The sequence below is a fragment of the Hydra vulgaris genome, chromosome 12 (assembly GCF_038396675.1).
Source record: "Hydra vulgaris chromosome 12, alternate assembly HydraT2T_AEP".
NCBI classification, from domain to species: Eukaryota; Metazoa; Cnidaria; class Hydrozoa; order Anthoathecata; family Hydridae; genus Hydra; species Hydra vulgaris.
In genome coordinates, this window is record NC_088931.1 from 14,707,014 (window position 1) to 14,727,763 (window position 20,750).

General features: G+C 27.6%; 1 protein-coding gene across 2 annotated transcripts in view; it reads left to right on the forward strand.

The window, feature by feature from the left end:
- The window catches only part of LOC100208992 (adhesion G-protein coupled receptor G6), a 104,409-nt gene that overhangs the window by 63,882 nt on the left and 19,777 nt on the right, over positions 1-20,750 (forward strand). For both annotated transcript variants that reach the window (XM_065812288.1, XM_065812289.1), the window contains exons 6-7: positions 1,873-1,949; positions 8,785-8,933. In XM_065812288.1, the coding sequence (XP_065668360.1) occupies positions 1,873-1,949; positions 8,785-8,933 (226 nt within the window). The remainder of the gene's footprint in view (positions 1-1,872; positions 1,950-8,784; positions 8,934-20,750) is intronic.

Below are 20,750 nucleotides of genomic sequence, written 5' to 3' on the forward strand. Positions count from 1 at the left end.
TGTAATAATATTAATACTACAATAATGTAATAATATTTGTTACTACTTCTCGTTACAATAATCTGTTACAATATTAGGTGTCTCTAACCACTGCACCTCGGATGCTAAATACTACTACTTAAAGATATTCAATTATGATGTTGTTATTTATTAAATTTCAAAAGATTTTTTAAAGCAATTTGAATTAAATAAGCTTATAAGAAATTTTGATGTTGTTGTATTACGAGATCAATCTGAATATAAAATTTGCAGAAGAAAATAAAATACATAAAAGTTTTTAATAGCAATCAAAGTTTATAAAAATAATTAAAAAAACATTTATTTTTACCATTTAAAAAAAAATGTAACTAATTATTTATGTAATAAGTCACATTTTTTACGTAACTAATTATTTCAATCATTTTTCAAATAGAAAACAAAATTTAAATGTAACCAATTATTTCAATCATTTTTCAAAAAGAAGACCAAATTTTTTTAAGGATATAAAAGAAATGCAAAAAACATTTAAAGTGTTTTTTGCATTTCTTTTTGCATAATATAAAGTGTATTTATATTATGAACTCATGAATGTATACTTGTTAAGTTTTAATGTTTACTGCCTACAAGTATGCACACATGTTGTTTACAAAAAGATGTCACGTTGCACGGAAAGTCATCTTCAGCTTTTACCTGTTAATGAGTTGAAATATAATGTAAAATAATATGAAAATGGACAACAGTGTTTCTATTGGACAAGCAATGGACAACACAGTGCTCACACATGGAGAACACAGTGCTCACACGTGAACAACACAGTGTTCACGTGTGTTTTTTGAGTTTTTTAAAATGATTTTAAGCCTGATGCATTCAATGTTTTTATTTTCCAAATAGTGTTTTTGTTTGAAAATTATTTAATCTAAAAGAAAAAAGTATATTTTCTTTTCTTAGCTAATGATCTATTTTTTTGATTAATGTTGAGCCGGATTATAAAGATTATACAAGTCTCAAAGTTATTTATGTTACTAGTTTCAGAGAGTGATAAGATATTTATACCTCAAAAAGAAAATTATCTCTAAACATAGGAAATAGTAGAACTATTCAATGTTTTATTAAATTGTCATTAAAACAGTTGTGGCTATTTTATTATGATATTAGAGTATTATTAATCAGGTATGGAAAGACACCAATAATTGCTACTAAATTTTTTTTATTTAATTGTTATTTTTGTTACTGTTCACCTTACGCAGACATGGATCATCTTATGCAGGCGTGGATCACCTTACGCAGACAAACAGTTAAAACTAATTAAAAAACTCCTAAAAATGAATTAAAAAAACATTTTGTTGTCAAAAGTTTTAAAATCTCTTATATACTCAAAAATGTATCAAGATCTTTGTAACTCTTATGTGCTCAAAAATAACTTTTATAAAACCATTATATCATTGTTAAAGTATTTTATTAAATTATTATTTCTCAAAAAGATGCACTCATGTTAAATTCTGAAAATACTATGTTTTGATAAATATGTCTTCGTTTATTTAAATTTAAAAAGATTATTTCATTTTGAATATGAATATGATAAAATAAAATATTTAGACAAATATTACTAAAATAAAAAAAATTACTAAAATAAAAGTTACTATACAGTTATGATTACAAACTCCAGTTTTTGACTTTATCTGCATGTTGGCATATCCTGGTATGTAGTAAGCCATATATTAAATCAATAGATTGATATAAAAATGGTAAGTTAAATGGTAAATAAAAATGGTAAATTAAATGGTAAAAATGATAAGCATAAAAATTGGTAAATGGAACATTTAAATTAAAATTATAAGAATGTTTTTATTTTGATTATTGCTAAAATTATTATTTAATGTATTTAATTTATAGATAGAAGAAGCGGTTTCACGTATCGCAAATGTTGTTATCTATTATCCAACCATTATTGTAAATATTACTTATTTTAGGTAATAATTTTTAATCTTTTAAATGTTCAAACATTATATATATATATATGTATATAAATATATATATATATATATTTATATTTATACATATATATAAATATATATGTATATATATATATATATACAACCCTTAGATGTTGTCCGAAAGTTTTTTCGATATTTTGTTGACAAAAAGTAAAAATTAAAATGCAAGACCGGAATTTTTTTTTTTTAATAATGATAGACTGCCTGCCCCAACCAAACCCTCAGTCGATGTAGCAGCATCCCTTGCGGGTCAGGCTATTTGTCAGTCGATGTAGCAGCACTCCCTTGCGAGTCAGGCTATTTGTCAGTCGATGTAGCAGCACTCCCTTGCGAGTCAGGCTATTTGTCAGTCGATGTAGCAGCACTCCCTTGCGAGTCAGGCTATAAGATAGTCGATGTAGCAACACTCCGCGCATGATTTACAGAAAAAAAATAAAAATAAAAACATTTTATTAAAAAAAATAAAAATAAAAACATTTTATTAAAAAAAATAAAAATAAAAACTTTGTTTATATTGTTAAAAACATTCAAAATGTTATAAAAACATTCAGAATGTTTTTAAAAACATTCTGGTCAATTAAATTTGCGTTTTTGTGGTTTTTTTAAAAAACGATTAATTTGTAATTAAATTAATGGTTTTTACTTTCGTCCAACACGGAAATGTTGGACGAAAGTCAAAAGTAATTAAAAGTGACGTATGTGTTGGCGTAAGAATCACTTTTTTCCTTCCGCTCTTCCTAAAGCCAACAAACTATAGAACTATATATATATATATATATATATATATATATATATATATATAAATTAGTAAAAACACTTATCTAATTTTTGATTACTTCAACACTGTGTTTGTAGGTTCATCAGGAAGAAAAAGATTCTTCCTGATGAACCTACTGATGGTGAAACACAGTGTTGAAGTAATCAAAAATTAGATAAGTGTTTTTACTAATTTATTATTGCTCTGTTCTTTTAGAACATTGAGCACTCTTTTTGTGGAATACACTAACATAATTTATATATATATATATATATATATATATATATATATATATATATATATGTGTGTATATATATATATATATATATATATATATATATATATATATATATATATATATGTACATATATATATACATATATATATATATATATATATATATATATATATATATATATGTATATATATATATATATATTTATATAAATCAAATATGTTTGTATAGTGTAAGAAACTTTAATGGTGAAAAAAGTCTCTGTCAATGATTTTTTTTAACATTTAAGGGGCATCAACAATTTAGCAACATTTTAATATTGTTTAAAAGTTGTTTAATTGTTAAAAAAACAATTAAAAAATGTTGAAGTATATTAAGTTTTATTGTTTTTTAAAAAACCACAGTAATGACTAGAAAGTTCTTTTAATCAATGGTGTTTTTGTTTTTTTGTTTTATAATATTTTGAAAACATGCGAGTAGTGTTGCTTTTTTACTGTAAAACATGGGTGGAGTGTTGCTACATCGACTATCTTATAGCCTGCTGCTATAAGAATGTGCTGCTACATCGACTATTTTATAGCCTGCTGCTGCAAGGGAGTGCTGCTACATTGACTTTCGGATTTGGTTTAGGCAAGCGATCTACCATTTTAAAAAAAACTTTATTTAAGTTTTTAAACTTTTTCTGATCTACTTTAATAAGATATAGAGCAAAGAATTCAGATTTCAGGGAATTGATTCTGTTTTAAAAAATTCTAAGAAGTTGTATGATGAATATCAGCTGTTAAATATGAATAGGTATAGATATGTTTCTAGCACAAGATTTCATTGGTTTAACACACTTCCATAAATAATCCTATGTGCTCAGGCTTCTCAAGAAATATTTAAACTGTCATTAACAATCATTATCAACTAATGTATTATAGTTGCTGATAGCCTGCATTTACTCTATATCCTCAGTTTTTTTCTCAGAACATCTGGTGTGGCTAACCAACTTGGGTAATCGAGTCCCTCTCAATGCTAAATGACTCATGATCCACCCTTGTGCTGCTCTTAGGAGAATAAGTCGCTTTATTAAGTCAATAAGCTGACTTTGTAAAAGTTCTTAAAGGTATCTTTACTGCTTTTATTTATAGAGCCTATAAGATTTGCAGTAAGCAATGTTTACAACAAAAAATTGATTTTCTAATACAAGTGTTAGCTGAAAATATTTGAAAAATTTAAATTAAAAAAAAGTAGTACAAAACTTTATAAACAGGAAAGTTTGGTACATTCGTTAGATGGTCAATAAATCCTATTAGTACTTGCTTCATTAAACAACAAGTAAGAACTGGTTTACTGATCTCTGCTGTTTAATTTATTAAATCTATCAGATTGCTTACTTTAGTATTTATCTTTGGTATTTTTCTATTTTGACATTTTTTTTACCTATGTCTTTATTTTTCTTATATCAATGATTTTCAGCCCTGCAAATCTCCCTTCTTGTTTATCTATACAGCATTGTCTGAAGAATACATTCACTGTGTGCTTTCCAGACAGATAAGCAGACATATGGTAATACAATATCCTGCACACACTTCTGGTTTTTAATCAAAGCTAGCTATTTAAGGATACAGCATGGACACTAATCCAGCTATTATTTATCAAAAATAAATGTATAAACTATTGTGCATAAAAGTATTACAATTTGAAATGCAAATTATAGTTTTTAACAAAAAAAGTTTATAACTTTGTATTCATTATTCACTTACTAAACTAAGAATATCACCTTAATTTCAAACCACATAACAGAACAAACTCTCATGAAAAACACTGCTAGTAGTGATAAGTCGTGTAGATCTTTGTTTTTTAGTCCATGATCAAAGCACTAGATACGAAGAGGTCTATTTGCAAGGTTCAACCATCTTGCATGGTTGTGTGGACCAATTTGAGTCTCCTTTAAAACATTAAAGAAAATACCTGATGCTACTGCATTGTATATTTTGTAAAAATACTTCTGATCTGTACATAAAGAATCTACAACTTCCTTTTCAAGGTGAATTAGATCTACATCAATATCAAGCTGAGGGATGGTTTTAGAAATAGGAAGAAATTTTTGCTTTGTTAACACACACACACACACACACACACACACACACACAGACACACACACAGACACACACACATATATATGCACATCCACATATATGCATATATATACACACACATGCATACACATACATACACATATATACACATATATACACACACATACATACACATATACACACACACTTATATATGCACACCCACATATATGCATATATATATATACATACACACATATATATGTGTATATATATATATATATATATATATATATATGCATAAGAAATAATTGTACACTAAAAAAACCATACAGTGGTGGAAAAAAGTCATGTGTCTGGTAAACTTTTAATAGAATTTCTTTTAATAGAATTACTAGATAAAACAGAAACACCAAACAATCACTCTATATTTGTACAGTGTTTACCATTTTCATAAACTACATTATATAGTCAGTCAAGAAGTGGAAGAATTACTAATACTTAGTATGTCCACTCTTAGCTAAACGCAGCTGTGCAATTCTTTGAGGCATAAACTCAATAAGATCTTGAAGATGCTGTGGAGTGATGTTATTCCAAGCATTTTGCAGCAAGTTCCAAAGTTCATCCTGATTGTGTGGCTTTTTACCCCTAATTGCCCTGAACAGGCTTTCCCATACATGTTCAATGGGATTCATATCTTGGCTCTGGGGTGACCATTCCATTTGCTCAACACCCTTATTGTGTAAGAAATCGCACACTCGCTTAGCTTTATGCTAAGGTGCATAATCATGTTGTATAATTTCAAAAAATATTTGTAGTACAATTAAAAATAAAACAATATATTTGTTTGTCAATCGTAAGTATTATTTTTAAATTAATTTACCTTTTATTTAAGGTATTTTATAAAAGTGAATATGTAAATGTAAATTTACATATTCACTTTGTTTTTTTTAAATAAGCGTTATTTGTTGAACATATAAAATATGTTTAAATATTTTAATTTTTCCTATAAAGCAAATATATTAATAGAGTGCAGCGAATATTCTAGTGAATATTCGCTGGAGGCACCACTCTCCAAGTAGGTGTCTAAGGTTTTGAATTCTCTTTTGGGAACTATTTTAATTTTATTTAATTTTAAATGTTTTAATCAAAGTAGTTAAATGTTTTTTTACTGTTTTTTATTTTATTGTTTTTTATTGTTGTTTATTTATAGTTGCATTACATTATATTGTTGTTAATTATAGTTTATTATATATACTATATAATAAACTGTATGCTACTCTATACTATATAAATTTAAAAAAAATTTATATAGTATACAGTAGCGTGCAAAAGTTTAGAAACACCAACTTTTTTTCATGCATAACTTTTCAAAAACTTTCTTAAATAAGCTGTAATTTTTACAAAATGTGCTTTATATTATTTCAATTTAATTGTGCTTTATATTATTTCAAACAAACCACAAAAGTTGTAAATTGAAAGGTTAATTAACTTTTCATTGTTTTTTCAAAAAAGCTTCCGTGCAAAAGTTTAGAAACATTATCATACCCTGCAACTAAATCATGTTTTTGTAAACAAAAGCAAAATTTAAGGTCAGAATATTTATGAAATTTAATAATTTAATTACTTTGAGATATTTCAAAGGCAGCAAAGTCTGACTAAGTGTCAAAATATTAGTAAAATTTTATTTTACTAATATTTTGTATTTAGTAAAATAAAATTTTACCAATATTTTGACACTTAGTCAAGTTTGCTGTATAACTTAATTCATTTATGCAGCAGTTTCATGGCACAAACTGTAGCGTCGATACAACTAAGTGTTGATTACGACAAAATAATCTGTATGGCCGTCGCCCAGTTAAGAAACTGCTAATATCTGCAAAAAATTTAAAAACCAAATTAAAATTTGCAAAAGATCATATTAGTTGGTCAGTTAATGACTGGTCAAAAGTCTTTTTTTCTGATGAATCAAAGTTTATGCTATTCAGTAGTGACAGAATTAGATATGTTAGGTGCCCAGTAGGAGACAAATTTAATCCAAAATATCTGTTACCCACTGTTAAACACGGAGGAGGAAATGTTTTTATTTGGGTATGTATAGTTGTAAAAATGTGGGTCCCATTCATCACATAGAAGGTATTATGGACCAGAGAGTTTATTTAGACATCATAAAGAATGTTATGGTGCCACATGCATAGCACAAAATGACTCGCAAATGGACCTTACAACAAGATAATGATCCAAAGCGTTATGTCAGATCTGTTGAGAAATATTTTAAATCACAGAAAATCAAAGTTCTTGAATGGCCTTCACAGAGCCCAGATCTCAATCCTATTGAGCATCTTTGGGAGTACATTGACCGGCAATTAGTTGGTAGAAAAACAACCAACAAAGACCATTTATTTGCATTGGTTAAAGAATATTGGTATAATATTTCTCAGGATGTTCTCATTAAATTAGTAGATTCAATGCTGTGATGCTGTTTCAAAGGCAAATGGATGTGCCACCAAATAATAAGTGTTTTATTAAAACTATTTTATTGTTAAGAAATTATTATTATGTGAATTTTAGTAAAAGTTTCAGCTTTTTTAAAATAAATATTAATCAAATTAAGTTGTTTTTAAACTTTTACACAGAAGCTATTTCAAAAAAACAATTAAATGTTAATTTTTAAGTTGAAATAATATAGAGCACATTTGGTAAAAATTTCAGCTTATTTATGAAAGTTTGAAAAGTTATGCAGTAAAAACTGAAAAAAAGTTGGTGTTTCTAAACTTTTGCTCACTACTGTATTTCACATGGACAAATAATATACATTTTGGTAAAATAAAAGAAAGTACGCTAATTTTTTAATATAAAAATCTAAATAAAGAATTATACTTAAAAATGTTAAAAACAAATTGCGCTTGTTTTTAACATTTTTAAAGCAAATTGATGAAAAAAGTCTATACTCTTTAGAAGTTTGAAACAAATCATTCTTATCTGCAAAATAAATGAAATGTGAATATAAGTTAGTAAAAATGTATGAAAAATGCATATCTTATACTGGAAAAATGTTCTGTGGTCATTGCGTCAAAAGCATTTAGATACAAATATAAATTTAAAGAAGCTGTAATAAGTGCATGGGATAATATAACAAGTTAATAGATTTCATTAGACATCAACTAGTGATTGGAAAATTGATTGTCTTTTATGCTGATTTTAAAAAAATATTAAACACTAGACCCCATAAGATATTAAATTAAATGGTTATGGTATTGAAAAAAAATTGAGTGCATTGGATAATATAACAACAGTAGAGACCCAAAGTTGGGTCAGCTCAATGCCAAATAGTATATCAAGGCGTATAAAAGCCTCACTTAATACTACTTTTTTTGAAATATTATTAGCTTTAGAATATTAACTCTATTATATTTTTAACTCTATTGTGATTTTTTTTGAGTGTAGGATTATTTTTTATGCTGTTTATAAATAGCCTCCTTGACTGAATTTGTTCTTAAAGGTATCAACAGATTTTGAAAAAATTAAAATATGTGAAAATGACATTAAAATGAACATGTTTTTGTTTTAATTCAAAAAATTTTGTTTAGATTTTTTTTCTCAATATGTTTTAATTTATTTTCTAATATTATAACTCCTTGTTTTTATTTGTTTGTTGCATATGAACTAATGTCACACTTGTTTTATCTTTTAACATTATAAAGCTATATATTTAATTTGTATAAAACAAACTATATCAATAGCAATTTTTTTTAGTTCAAAAGATGCATATATAACATCACAAATTACTATTGGAAATGTTGTTAACACTCTAAAATGGCGTCTTTTTAATGCAATGTTACAAAATCTAAATAAAGATTCTTTTCCAAAGCTGAATGTTATGAATGTTAAACTTCAAAGTTTAGGTAAAATTAACTTTAAAATATAATTATTTTTTAAATATTTCTTTTCAGCAGCTTTGAGTTTTAGCTTGAATAACAAATTAATATAATGAAACTTATCTGTTTTTAAATATATATATTTTGTATTTTTAACTCCCCAAAACCTAGGGAAACCACTTTAGTACAGGAGGATTATGTTACTTGCTCTAGAGTTTGGATTTCAAAAGATTCATCTTTATTTCTATAGGAAAAGTAAAAGTTATTGTTTATTCAAGTCTTTACCAAAAAATAAAAAAATTCTCAGAATTAAAAAAAAACTAGTTATAAATTCAAGTTAACTAGGCTAAATTAAAACTCAGTTATACTTGTTTTTACTAAATTTAAACACTTGCAGCTTATTTAGGTCAAAATCAAATTACTATTTTTCTTTGCAGTATTCAGACGTATTTTAATTCAACATGTCAGATAAGCTTGTCAAATTCTAAGGAAAAAGAGATTATCATTTATTTAAAATAGTTTTGAGAGTTTCAGGCAAGTTACATAAATGCCCAGAAAAGAATTAAGGTTAAAGATATGTTGTGTTTATTCTAATTAATCTTCTGATGATTCCAATCATTAAAATTTTAATTTTAATAGGGTGGGGAGGGGTAATATGGATAGAATTTTAGAAAATTTTTTTCTAATACAATTTTTTTTTTTTAGTTGAAAACCACCATAAAAACTTTTGTTATTTTTTTTTACATTTAGGGTGTATACAATAAAATCACAATGAGTAAAACATATTTTAAATAACTAACTTACTAATCTTTTTTTAACAACACTTTTCATATATTCAAAATACCCCACTGGTGAGGTAATACGGATACTCATATTTGATACATATATCACACTTATTGCTTTTCACGTATTTAAAATGTCAAACTGTATTGGTTATGTCTAGCAGTTTTCTTTTACTTACTGATACAATCTTCTTTTCAGCTTTATTCTTCTCTTTTTCTTGTAACCTTGTGACAACATCTTGAGCTGTTAAAATTTCTCTCTTTTTTGGGCTAGGTGTAAATACAGAATCGATTGCTCTCTGCAGGTTTTTTACAACATTTTCTTTTTTGTTAGACTCATCTACTTCTTCGTGCTTTGGTTGCATATTCACTATTTTTTTCATAGGTTTTGATTTGTCAACAGGGTAAAGACCACTTCCAATACAACCACTTTTCAGGAGTTTGTTATCTATCTTACTGATAAGAGCTTTTAGTAAAGTTGGAAATCAGACTTGTCAACATTTTTATGTCTGCTTTCTCTTAACCAATCTTTAAGGATTTTCTTCCAATGGGATTTCAATGGAGCAAAAAAACCAACATCAAGAGGTTGTAATGCGTGACTTGTGTTCTGAGGTAAGCTAAGTAAAGTTATATGATTGTCCAGAGCCTTTTTAATAGTAGAATATGTTATATGGTTGTTGTGTCCATCACATAGCAGCAACACAGGCTTTTCATAATCCTTTACATGTATAATTAACCTGTCAATCCAACTTTCAAAAATATAGTCCTCCATCAACCGGATTTATTTACACCATACATTGTATTTTCTGGTCCATTTTGACACCATGAATCATGGTGTCAAAATGGTCCAGAAAGGTGGTCCATTTTGACACCATGAAACCAGAAAGGTGTATGGCTTTGTAGACGACAAAGGGAGGTAGACACTAGCCATTTGCTGACTCACAAAACAGTACAGTATATATTGATTTACCACATGATGGAGTAACGTAGTAGACTGTTTTTGATGTTTTACAAACAAAGATTTTTCCTGCTGTAGGATCTGTATGTAAACCTGTTTCATCTAAATTAAATATGCAATGTGATCAATCAAATAAATTATTATTGTTTAATGTCTTCTCATATAACTCAAAAAAATCTGTCAATGTTTTTAGAGAAAGATCATTGGCTCTTGCTTTTGTCAAAGGTTCAGGTTTTCTTTTTCTAAGGACTACATTCCATCTTTTTTCAAAAGACTTGCACCAGTCTTTCCCTGGCTTGTTATCTTTGAATGGAGTTTTTTTTGCCAATAAATATTATATAGAATTTAACCATCAGTTTGATATCTTCTTTATCTTGTGGAAAACTCTTATCAGCTAAGTACATCAGGGCTTCTACTAGAAGATTTTCCTCAGTATTATTTAAAACAAACCCACGACCACTTCCAATTCTTTTGTCATTCCTTTGGATTTGATCATGGGATCATCTGTATAATGTCCCATAAGGAATTCCAGAAGATTTTGATACACCGCATAATGACTCTCTTTCCTTAACAAACTGTATGACAGTCATTATTTGCTGTGATCATATGTACCAATAGTCTTGCGTTGGTATTCACGAGGCATAATAATTTATTTCAGTCTTATTATTTTATCAAAAATATTTTAAAAGAAACTTTAGTTATATAAAGTCTATAATTTAATAATAAAGTAAAGAGGAATACAAGAATAAAATATAAAACATTTAGATGGGAGTTTAAATTTTATCCTAGCCATTCAGGGAAAACAAATTTGAATTATGATTTAATGTAAATAGTTCAGAAGCATTATATAAAACTATTATATGTCACTGAAAAATACTTTATTAAAAAGCATTAGTGAGCATAAGTGTATATTTAAATGTCATGTAGCTTATCAATTTGTAATAAAATACTATGTTAGTAGGATTTTATATATTTTATATATATATATCCATTTTACCCCACTATTATTTTACCTGTATATCTATTTTACCCCATTTTAGATTTTTGTTTATTTATCAATATGGGTTAGAGAACTTATAAATTAAATTTTACATATTGTTACATCATGGTCCAACTAATAAATATACATCATTAAACTTCCATAAGTAATATTACTGAAGTCTGCAGACAAAAGTTTTAAAACGTAATGTTTTTTATATTTTTTTAAAAACAACATGTTTTACATATTAACTCTTCATGTAAATCAAATATAAACATTGTTAATGCAAAAAAAAAGCCAATTATATGTAGAAACTGTTGGTAATTTTCAAGTATTAGAATTATGTATAGATAACTTACTCCATGGATACTTATTGAATATATCCATATTACCCCAACAATCCATATTACCACACCCTACCCTATGCTTATTTTAGGACCAATTCTAGATTTCTAAGCACTAAAAAGCTAGTATTATGTTTGCTTTGCTTTTTAGCTTATTAAAAGTTTTTTATTTCATAGCAAAAAAAAAAAAAGTCAAAAAGGGAAAAATAAAAAAAAAAAATTTGTGGATTGCATAGATGACCACTGTCTTTTAGCTCAAAAATTGTCAAAAAATTTTTTCCCCTTTAAATAGTTCAAGTTCAGCATTTTTTGAGCAAATCTTTCAAATTATCTTTTTTGCTCTACTACTACTTAAGAGACATCTATGATGGATTCAAATCGTAATATTGCATTCATAATCAAAAACAAGTACAAAAATTGAATGAATTAAAATGGTTAGCAAAGAGCAAGCAACTGCAACTTCTTTTGCAACAAATACACTCAAGAGTAACGAATTCAAGCAATTGCTGTGTCAGATTTTAAGTTAAGCCCAAGAAAATTAGGTAAGTGAGTTGGAGTTGATCATTTGTGTATACAAACAATTTCAAATGTATTCTACAATATATAGAGCAATGTTCTTAAAAGAAGAGAGCAATTTTTTTGATGGGTCTTTTTTAATAAAACACTGTGTAAAATGAAAAACATTTGTTAAGTGATTTTACACTATTATATATATATATATATATATATATATATATATATATATATATATATATATATATATATATATATATATATATATATATATATATATATGATGAAACTTAGTTGGTTTGTTAATATCAATGAGAAAAGCAATTCCTGAAAATTTCAGCATAAAATCTTTTGTGGTTCATAAGGTTCAGTCGTTTGAAATTTCTGATTTTTCAAAAAATAAAAACTTCAGTAGCAAAAACATTTCTTGTTCATACTTTGATGCTCTATATTTTAAAAACAAAATTTCAGAAAACCTAGTTTTTTTTATTGTATACAACTCTTGACTTACTTTAATAAAACTTTGACATTGAATTCTCAAATGTCACATTTTTCCATAATGGCTACCTAAAAAAGCTAAAAAATTGTTTGCAAATATAAAAAGTTGATTTTTGATGAGTCAATATACAAAATCTGCAATTTAAGAAGTGAAAAGACATACTTTTTTCGTTTCTATATATAGTAGGCTTCCAAATTTTTTAAAATTTACTGATAAGATACAAATCAGTAAAAAATTATAGACTTCTAAAAATGGCTGCAGCTAAATCTTAGGAAAATGTGCCTCCACTTCAAACCACCGGTAACCAAGGACCAACACTGGCTTTAACAATTTTTTTTTTCTTCTAATTTAATAGACTTTATTTCAGTGATTTCAGAAAAAAAAATAGTGGGTACACATGGGAAAGTTACAAAATCAGAACAATGAAAGTTGCCCAAAATGCATTAAAAACAATAAAGACAAAGTTATTGTTGTACTTTAGTTTGTGTTATATATTCTAATACAAAGTATGTATGAATTTAAAAGTATTTCACAATAAGTACTAGAAATAAGTTTTTAATTAAGCTTGAATTAAACTCAGTTTTTAAATAGCCCTAGCTCCTACCTGCCCCCTCCCCCCTATCCCAAGCATTTACTTTTTAACATGCACATTTTTGCCTAGAACTTAGAAAGAAATATGTCTGATGTATGAAGTGTCTATATACACAAACAAAGAATTCAACATAAACATTTAAAAGCTGTGACATAAAAAACAAGCAAATTATTGAGTTTTTTTTTTATATCTTTATATCTTTTTATATCTTTTTTTTTTATTTACAAATTTTATCAATTCCTATATATTTGTTGTGCCAAAACTTATGGAAACCTTAGTTTCAAAACTTGTTTTTAAATAAATCTTTTTAGGTATTAATAAAAAGTAAATGGCAAGTGCATTGCTAGATCTAACTCAATGTTCCATTGGAATAGCATTAAATTATAGTTGTCATTAAGTAAAATTTATTAAAATCAAAAAAATTAAAGGTTTTGAGGAATTAACAAAAAAAGATCAAGAACTTGTACACTTGCGGAGTAAAGTCAATCATATTCAAACTATTTGTCATCACCATGAAAAGGTCTACTTGGATAGATTTGAGACTTCGTATGATGGAAGCTTTTGTTGCGTTTCATTCAACAAACACAAAGTTAAATTAAAAAGTATTTAAAAAAAAATTTGACATATATAAATTATTATTTAATTAATTTTTTAAAAGATAATGGCTTCTTTAATGTTTTATCATTGTGTTACCATTTAGAATCTATCAGAGTAATCAGTTTGGATGTTGCAAAGGAGTTTTATTTAATACCTGGTCATAAGCTTTGTACAGAATGTCGAAAAATGCTGTATTTAAGAAATAACAAAGAAGATTATGGAAGCGATTCATGTCAACATAAAGATAATGATTTTAATGAGACTAACATTTTAAAAGAAAACTTTGATTCAAGCATTAATAGCCTTGGTTGTTCACCTTTAAAACTAGTAGCTCATAAAGACATGGTCAGCTATGCAAAAAGAAAAATTTGATGTTTCTTCGAAATCAGAAAAACTTAAATTACTGACTTTGGTTCCTGAGAGTTAGAGCATTAATTATGCACAAAACTATTTTTCTGCTTCTCTTAGAATGATAAAAGCTGCAAGGGAATGATAAAAGCTGCAAGGGAATGATAAAAGCTGCAAGGAATTCGAAACAAATGTGTGGCATAATGGCAGAACCATCTAAAAAAGAAGGAAGATCTATTAGTGATAAAATAAAAAATCAAGTTCATGAATTTTACCAATCAGATGAATACTCTCAAATGTGTCCAGGTATGAAACAGTATGTCTCAATCCAAGTTAATGGTAAAAAAACATTACCAAGTAATTATATTTTAGTATTACTAGACTTTGCTGAAAATTACAGTTTTTTAATCCAAGATGCAGTACAAGGTTTCCATTGGAACAACAGTCAAGCAACATTGCATCCTTTTGTTATTTACTATATGGAAGAAAATATGATAAAATGTAAAAGTGCTTGTATTATTTCAGATCATTTGCAACACAATACAAACTCAGTTCATTGTTTCATTTATGAAGTAACATTTAAAAGAGTTGATGCCTTACTTTAACCACTGCATTTATTTACTATCAATTCACCTGAAAAAATTTATTACTATCAATTCACCTGAAAAAATGTATGGTTGGTGTAAACAAATTATTAAAGGAATATATTTTCAATACATTTCAAATGATGCAATTGTATTACATTGCATAAAGTTTAAATTAGAAGAACGTTATGCTACTTGTTCAACAATTCCAGGAACAAGAAACCACCATTGTTTTATACCACAATCATTAACTACTTTACAGATGAGATGGGTGTCATTTGATAATATGTATACTTATGTAAATGTTTCTAAAATGCATCATAGGGTTCCACTTTCTTCTCTTTCACCAGGAATTAATAAAGCATGTGTTTATGATGCAAAATGGTTTTTAGGCAATATTGTGGAAATATCTGAAGAAAATCAAGATGTTCTTATCAAGTTCATGAAGCAGTCTATTTTGTTAAACACTTTTACTTGGCCAGATGAAGAAGAAATTTGCTGGGTTCCAATAGCGCACATTTTATGCAAAATTTCATCTTTGAAAGTTCAATCAACAACTGGTAGATGCTATGAACTATCAGCTCAATAAAAAAAACTGAAATACTACATTTGTACAATAGCATAAGTAACATAATTAAATAACAATTTAGCAAAATTATTATAAATTAGATTTATTTGTTTTAAACAGTTTTTTAGCAAAAATTTATTTGATAGATGCAATGTTTATTGATTGTTTATTAGATAATATTTTTTATTACATAATCAACTTGTGCATTGTGTTGACAAATCAAATAACTTATATAAGTTTTTATATTAACTTGGTATAAGTTGTAATCTAAATTTGAACATGATAATGAAATAAGTCAAATTATTGGGGAGGGGTGGAATAGTGAGTGTATAGGAAAAATATTACAAAATTTATAGCCATGGTATAAAATATTGGGTAAATTAGACTAGAAAGTCTTATTTTCATTTTAACCTAATAGGCTACTTATAAGTTTTACATCTAGTCTTCTTACTGTCTGACATTTTAAACTAAATTTCAAAGTTTTTATATATGTATGTTTAGTGGTGTGTTTGGGTATTAAGGCACTTCATACATCAGAGATAAAACCAGACACACCGTGTAATAAAAAGTGTACAATTACAAATTTTTTCTAAGTTCTGGACAAAAATGTGCATGTTAAAATGTAAATGGGATAGGGGTGGAGGGGGCAGGTAGGAGCTAGGGCTATTTAAAAACTGAGTTTTAATTAATTAAAAACTTATTTCTAGTACTTATTGTGAAATACTTTTAAATTCATGCATACTTTGTATTAGAATATATAACACAAACTAAAGTACAACAATAACTTTGTTTTTATTGTTTTTAATGCATTTTGGGCAATTTTCATTGTTCTGATTTTGTGACTTTCCCATGTGTACCCACTATTTTTTTTTCTGAAATCACTGAAATAAAGTCTATTAAATTAGAAGAAAAAAAAAATTATTAAAACCAGTGTTGGTCCTCGGTTACCGATGGTTTGAAGAGGAGGCACATTTTCCTAAGATTTAGCTGCAGCCATTTTTAGAAGTCTATAATTTTTTACTGATTTGTATCTTATCAGTAAATTTTAAAAAATTTGGAAGCCTACCATATATAGAAACTAAAAAAGTATGTCTTTTCACTTCTTAAATTGCAGATTTTGTATATTGACTCATCAAAAATCAACTTTTTATATTTGCAAACAACTTTTTAGCTTTTTTAGGTAGCCATTATGGAAAAATGTGACATTTGAGAATTCAATGTCAAAGTTTTATTAAAGTAAGTCAAGAGTTGTATACAATAAAAAAAACTAGGTTTTCTGAAATTTTGTTTTTAAAATATAGAGCATCAAAGTATGAACAAGAAATGTTTTTGCTACTGAAGTTTTTATTTTTTGAAAAATCAGAAGTTTCAAACAACTGTACCTTATGAACCACAAAAGAATTTATGCTGAAATTTTCAGGAAATGCTTTTCTCATTGATATTAACAAGCCTACTAAGTTTCATCAAAATCTCAGGGGGTCCATGTTGGACCTTGGTCCAGTTGGCATGGAATGACTCTTATACAAATAAAATCTATTGAAGATGTCAACATTTAAAATATATATACAGTGGTGGCCAAATTATTAGACTAAATGCAATTTTTGATGCATTTGTGAAATTTATTCATAAATAATGCAACATTTTTACTTCAAAACATTACAAAAGATTAGAAGAGTTAAGAAGCGCAATATTTTATTGTAAAAAAGTATAAAATTGAACTGTTTAAGTATAAAAACAATTAAATACAGTGCAAAATTAGGACTTGATATTCAAATGCCAAGATGACTTAAAATTCGTATTAATAAGACTAAGTTAAAATTACAATAAAAATGCAAAAAGTAACAATAGAAAATGAAATAAATTACAATGGCAATGAAAGTTCGAATAATTGAAACATGTCAGTTAATATTTTGTACAGTTTCCCTTATTTTTAAGCAGTGCCTGGACCCTTGAAGGCATCCCATGAATAAGTTTCGGGCAAAGCTTAAGGATTTCGTCGTCATGATGCCAGACATTGATCAAAGCCTCGGTCAGTTCCATCTTGTTTTTAGGTTTTATCCCTCCTACTCTTCTTTTGACAATCTCCCACAGGTTCTCAATGGGGTTCATGTCAGGTGAATTACCTGGCCACTGCAGAAGCCTAATGTGGTTGTCAGCTAAGTATTTCTTGACTGTCTTCACATTGTGACAAGATGCTCCATCATGCATATAAGTGAGCGGTCTCCATCGACACCATTTGCCAAGTTGAGGCAGCAGTTGTGTCTCAAGCACCTTCTTGTATTGAACTTGATGTCTTCCGCAATATACAGTCGTCCAGGGCCATGAATAGAGATAACTGACCAGACCATGACATACGTTGGGTGCTTTACTGTCTCTGCAACACAGTCAGGATGAAATTCTTCACTGGGTCTCCTATGTACATAGGCTGCTTTCTCATCCATGATGTAAAAGGATGATTCATCACTGAAACACACCTGACTCCAATTATTTTCAGTGAAATTCTTGTTTTGCTTTCCCCATACCAAACGTTTCTTGATCATTGCCGGAGTCAGCTTTGGTTTTCTGCGAGGCTGTCGAGCTCGAAAACTATTCACAACTAATTGTCTTTTGACTGTTCTGGTACTCACATGTACATTACTTTTTTGTAATTCTTTCTGCAACATCTTGCTTGTTGCTTTACGTTTTCTTGTACAGCATTTCATGAGGTACCTGTTGTCTCACACAGACATTGATTTTTTTCTGCCACAATTGCCAACACGGTCGCCTCATAATTTTTCACCAGTCTTCATCTTCTTCTTCATTTTCGATACTGATTTCTGACTTATTCCAACATTTTTAGCAATCTCCTTTTGCATGAGGGATGTCTCTCATAGATAAACCTCAACTCTGGCCAATTTTGTCGGTGACAAGTCAGCAGCTTTTCCCATCTATTAAAAGGACATAAAAGGCTTTATTAATTAAATACATTTCTTCATTTTTAATGTAGAAAATAAAAATAAATAAAAGATTGAACTCTTATTAATGTACATTTTCTTTTAATTTCTGCTCATAAACATCAAACAAATAAGAAAATACTGACCTCTAACAGATAGCAGGTGACCAAATTTTAATATTCAATTTACTGTTAAAATTTTCAATAAAATGGATCTTGATCGAAAATGAAAATAAGTTGCACTTATTATCACTTAAGCAACATTGGGCTATACATGCAGTAACTATATATATATTAATTTAATAACTAATTTGTGCCAAGGTAGGTACATTTGAAAATAATCTTGGTTTTGTAGCCTAGTCTAATAATTTGGCAACCACTATATATATATATATATATATATATATATATATATATATATATATATATATATATATATATATATATATATATATATAAATTATGTTAGTGTATTCTACAAACAGAGTGCTCCACGTTCTAAAAGAACAGAGCAATAATAAATTAGTAAAAACACTTGTCTAATTTTTGATTACTTCAACACTGTGTTTCACCATCAGTAGATTCATCAGGAAGAATGTCTAAACATAAAAAAATTTTCAAATTATAAAAAAATTATTTCACAGGAAGTTGGGAATTGTTATAATTAATTATGTAATAACTGTAGTATTTTGCAACCAGGAAGTTGCATCAACTACATTATATAATTAAAAAATCATGAAAAGAATTCTTTAGAATTAGGATAAATTTGGACTGGTCATTTGTTTTTATAATTCTTTAAAAGGAACTTATTTTCATGTCTGCATTTAGAAATTAATTCTGATTTTTTATTCAGTAAATTTTCTTGATCTAAACGAGTCATGATTTCAAATTTTTCTTGTAAACATAGTATACATTTTTTGGAAATGTTGTTATAGGCAGGCGCAGTTTTTAGGATAGACCAGTTTAATTTAAAATTAATATTTTTTTCTTTTAGTTGCCAAATATATTTCGACAGCATAGTCTCATTTGAGTAATTTTTATGTTTAAAAGATTGTTTGTGATTGGCATAACGTTTTTTCCATTTGCCCTCGGTTAAGCCAATATAATGTTTATCAGGGTTGTTTTGTGAGGAAACAATCCATTTGTAAATAACATTTTTTTATGCTTATAAATCCTTATCAAAAATGCTTATAAATGCTTATCTTGTATTGTTGAATCTTTCTAAAACTAGATTTGAAACTTGTGGAGCTCTTTTTAAAAGTGTAGAATTATCAGGCATCATGGTAATACAAGAATTAACTAGGTCTTCAATAAGATTCTCCTTAAATTTTTTTAGAGTAATTCTTTTTGAATTATGTGGGCAAGTTAACAAATGTAATATGTAAGAGTTAGCTTGAGTTACTTCTATCAGCCAATTAAAAATTTATTTCCACCACTAAACTGTCTTTCTATCTAGATTACTGTAATATGAAACAGATTGGTCTAAACGACCATTCATTGATAGATTGTACTAGTGAATAATTTCTGGTATTTCCCTGACTCCTTTGCAACGAGAAGATACTGCAACAACATTTTTTGCAAACTTAGTAGAAACAGCTACTACCGGTTTTTCAGCTTTCTTATCTTGCCACAGAACAAGTAGAATTCCAGATTCACTGCGATAATAATTTGTTTGTAGATGTTTCATTCTACAACCTTTTTGGAACTTGATATCTGGAAAATTCTTGCAATTTGTTTGTAAGGCTCCAGTGTAGTGAAATAATTTGGATGTTAGATAGGAGATCAACGAGTGTGTTGTGTAATATCTATCAGCAAAAATATGGTGACCCTTCCCAAGAGGTTTAAGTAAGTATTCAAAAGTTTTTTCTGATTGTCCCATTCCATATGTATCAGAGTTATAAGATATATCACTTCCAAAGTAGGTAAGGATGTTTAAGGCATAGTCAGTATCACTGTCACACAAACCAAAATTTTCAATATGGTATTTGCTTGGTTTGCTGGGGTTATATTGTTTATTTTTCCATCTAGCCTTAAATTTAATGATCATTTCATCAACAGAAACATCTTCGTATGGATAAAACGCTTTTTGATAATTTGCAATAAGATTTTTCATAAATGGTTCAATTTTTTCTTTTGCATGACTTTCTT